This window comes from Perkinsus marinus, assembly GCF_000006405.1.
Source record: "Perkinsus marinus ATCC 50983 genomic scaffold scf_1104296965542, whole genome shotgun sequence".
Taxonomy (NCBI): domain Eukaryota; phylum Perkinsozoa; order Perkinsida; family Perkinsidae; genus Perkinsus; species Perkinsus marinus.
Window position 1 is genome coordinate 1 of NW_003204295.1, and position 979 is coordinate 979.

The following is a 979-nucleotide window of genomic DNA, read 5'->3' on the forward strand; positions in this document are numbered from 1 at the left end:
AATCCTCCCGAGGGGCGGCTATGCCAATCCAAAGATATCCTCAGCAAGATCAAACCCTCCCTGGGAGGGGCGGCTATGCCAATCCAATACACCCCTCCACATATTCTTAGCATACCCGGGTTTTCGACTCGTGTACAGCCACCACAACGAGTATCATCTTGCGGCTCAGGGAGGCATGTATTTATGCTTTACCTGATATGACCTCCAAGTTTCAGAGCCTTACTCTTCGTAGTTAGTGAGAAGTCAAAGACCGGTAAAAAGTTCTGTCCACATATTCTCAGCATACACGTGTTAAAATTGCGCCTCAAAATACCAACTTTTACTGGGGGAGTATATTTATAACTCCGCTCCTGATCTAATGCTATACATCAACAGAAAGAGAATCGTTCATAATGGTATCCCTCCATGTTTCACTCTCATAAAACGACACATAATTTTCCTAGTTAAGGTGGGATGAGGAACAAGGTGCGTATATAGTAAGAATTAAGATGGGGCCTCCTAGAGGAGGCATCCCGATTAGTGATAGGCGTTGGCATAGTTATTGTTGCTCAGATGATCTGAGTCAGATCAAGTCGTTATCCTAGCTGAAGCTCACGAGGACATGGAGGAGTACGAAGCCTGCTGTGAGGTCGACATGGAGACTCTCGTGGCACAAGGGTTCCCAGCGAGGATGTTCGTGCCTCCCGAGGAAGGTCGTCGAGTGCGAGGGGTCCTCAATCTGGTATTGTACAACAAGTTTGCTGGCAGTGGCTCCCAAACGGGGGCAAACATCAAGGATCTCTTCAACTCGTTGAGGCAGGTCGATACCGATGTGGTGGCCCAAAATTTCGCTCGTAGGAAGGAATCATTTCATTCTAGCGATATGATGAACCACATTCGGAGGGTGAGAATCGGCTTTTTCTCCTACAGCGTGGATGAAGAGGAAAACTCTATTTTGAATAAAATCAGACCAGCTGTGACGATCCGGTGCCGAGACGGA

General features: G+C 47.5%; 1 protein-coding gene across 1 annotated transcript; it reads left to right on the forward strand.

Moving 5' to 3' along the window:
• Nucleotides 1-601: 601 nt before the first annotated feature.
• Nucleotides 602-883, forward strand: Pmar_PMAR026861 (hypothetical protein; the record flags this gene model as incomplete). Its single annotated transcript, XM_002769599.1, has 1 exon — nt 602-883. A coding segment is annotated over one exon (282 nt), but the record flags the coding sequence as incomplete, so codon positions are not given.
• Nucleotides 884-979: the final 96 nt, after the last annotated feature.